General features: G+C 45.2%; 1 protein-coding gene across 1 annotated transcript in view; it reads right to left on the bottom strand.

Annotated features, from left to right (window-relative positions):
* LOC116221886 (NACHT, LRR and PYD domains-containing protein 3-like) overlaps positions 1-1,783 on the bottom strand; it is a 22,222-nt gene extending 20,439 nt beyond the window's left edge. The window contains exon 1 of the mRNA XM_031574037.2: positions 1,069-1,783. Within this exon, the coding sequence (XP_031429897.1) occupies positions 1,069-1,610 (542 nt within the window). The 5' untranslated portion in view covers positions 1,611-1,783. The remainder of the gene's footprint in view (positions 1-1,068) is intronic.
* Positions 1,784-2,219: the final 436 nt, after the last annotated feature.

The raw sequence follows: 2,219 nt of genomic DNA, 5'->3' as shown, positions 1-2,219 counted from the left end.
CACACACGCGCGCACGCGCGCGCGCGCACACACGCGCACACACACACACACACACACACACACCCCCACACACACACAAACACATACACTCACACACACACACACTGACATGGACTAAATCTACTCATATGTACACATTATGGACTGTTCACATTCACACACCATAACACACACACACAATGTGTGAGGTCAGGGCAGAGGTCAAATAGGAACAGTTCTTCTCTTTCAGGATACAGTAAATCAGCCTGGGACAAACATAATTATACACCTGAATATTAATCACCAATCCTCTACTCTCACACACAAACACACACACACAGGTCAGATAGGCACAGCTCTTCTCTGTCAGGGTGCATTCATTCATCCTGGGAGAAACAACATGATACACCTGAACAACAGACGGGTCCAGTGTCCTACAGGGTCCAGGGGTTAGTGGTGGTGTGTTGCTGCCCTATAAGGCCACTTAAGGGTGGAGCAGAACAGTGTTCATTAACATTGCAAAAGTATCGTGATTAAGCCAGTTTGGATCCAAAAGCACATGACAGCCATCCCAGCCATCTGGGTATGTTTTAGCATTCACACCATAACTCAAATAAACTGGAGTTGGACTTTGTAATATAAAATGTGATATAGTTGGCATACAACCTACCCTTGCACTAAAGCTATTTACAGGAAATGTATAATATAGAAAAATATTTTACATACTCAAAACAAGTCTAAAGTTAAGTAACCCATAGAAAACACCAAACAACTCAGGTGTAATATACTGTTTAGTGTTTGACCTTCAATCCATATTAGACTGATTTGAGGTATGAACTGCAGTCAGGAGTGTTTGCTCTACTCTCAGTTTAGGAGAAATGTTCTCTTATCAGGGCAGTTCATTTACCAGGAACAAAGTCAACTATTTGATGATGTGCGGTCTACTGACAACCAGGGAACTCCATCTAACTTTATCTCTCACATACACACACACACACACACACATGATGGGAAGGGAACAGGGAACTCTATCTAACTTTCTCTCTCTCACATACACACACTCACACACATAAGTACACCAAGTGTTACCGAGCTGATGTGGATGTTGTGACCACTGGCACCAGCTTCTGCAGAACCTCATCGGGACTGAGGAGTTCAGTCAGATCTTCCTCTGGTGTCTTTATGTACTTCTGCAGGTCAAACTCATCCAGCTGCTCTTTTGGAATCTCAAACTCAAATCTCTTAGTCTCCCACTCTCCTGGTAAGAGCATGTCCACACACAGAGTTCCTGAGCTCCTGTCAATGTCCTCCACTACAGCATGGTGATTCAGCTCATTCAGACAGTAGAACAGGTTGATCTTTCTGTCTGATTTATTCTGATCTCTGATCATCTGTTTGACACACTGGACTGTTTGCTCTGAGCTCTGTGATTGGCTTCTTGTCTGTGACAGCAGGGGTCTTAAGAGATTCTGATTGGACTCCAGTGAGAGGCCCAGAAGGAAGCGGAGGAAAAGGTCCAGGTGTCCATTCTTACTCTGTAAGGCCAGATCCACTGCAGTCTTGTGTAGGTCATGAAGTGTTGCAGCTCTGAACAGAGCAGAGAGCTGAGAGGTTTGCTGTTGGTCAGGCATGTTTCTCTCTTTGTTGCTGAAGCGCAGGAACACATATAAAGCTGCAAGAAACTCCTGAATGCTCAGATGCACAAAGCTGAACACCTTCCCCTGGTACAGCCCAGCCTCCTCTCTGAAGATCTGAGTACACACTCCTGAGTACACTGATGCTTCTGTGACATCAATGCCACACTCTCTCACGTCTTCCTCATAGAAGATCAGATTGCCCTTCTCCAGCTGCTGGAAAGCCAGTTTCCCCAGTTTGAAAATCATCTCTTCATCTCTCCCTTTTCTCTCTGTGTACTTTTCATTTTTCATGCTTGTCTGAATAATCAGGAAGTGTGTGTACATTTGAGTCAAAGTCCTTGGTATTTCTACCCTCCCAGATTCATCTGAAGTTCTCTCTACAACAGTGGCGGTAATCCAGGAGAAGACTGGAATGTGACACATGATGTAGAGGCTCCTGGATAACTTCAGGTGTGTGATAGTTCTGCTGGTCAGGTTCTCATCACTGATTCTCTTCCTGAAGTACTCCTCTTTCTGTGGGTCGCTGAATCCCCTTATTTCTGTCACCTGCCAGACACACTCAGGACGGATCTGATTGGCTGCTGCTGGTCGGGTGGTGACCCA

Source organism: Clupea harengus, chromosome 9 (genome assembly GCF_900700415.2).
Source record: "Clupea harengus chromosome 9, Ch_v2.0.2, whole genome shotgun sequence".
In the NCBI taxonomy this organism is placed as follows: domain Eukaryota; kingdom Metazoa; phylum Chordata; class Actinopteri; order Clupeiformes; family Clupeidae; genus Clupea; species Clupea harengus.
Note: the sequence above shows the minus strand (reverse complement) of the source record. Positions and strands in the feature narration are given on the sequence as shown.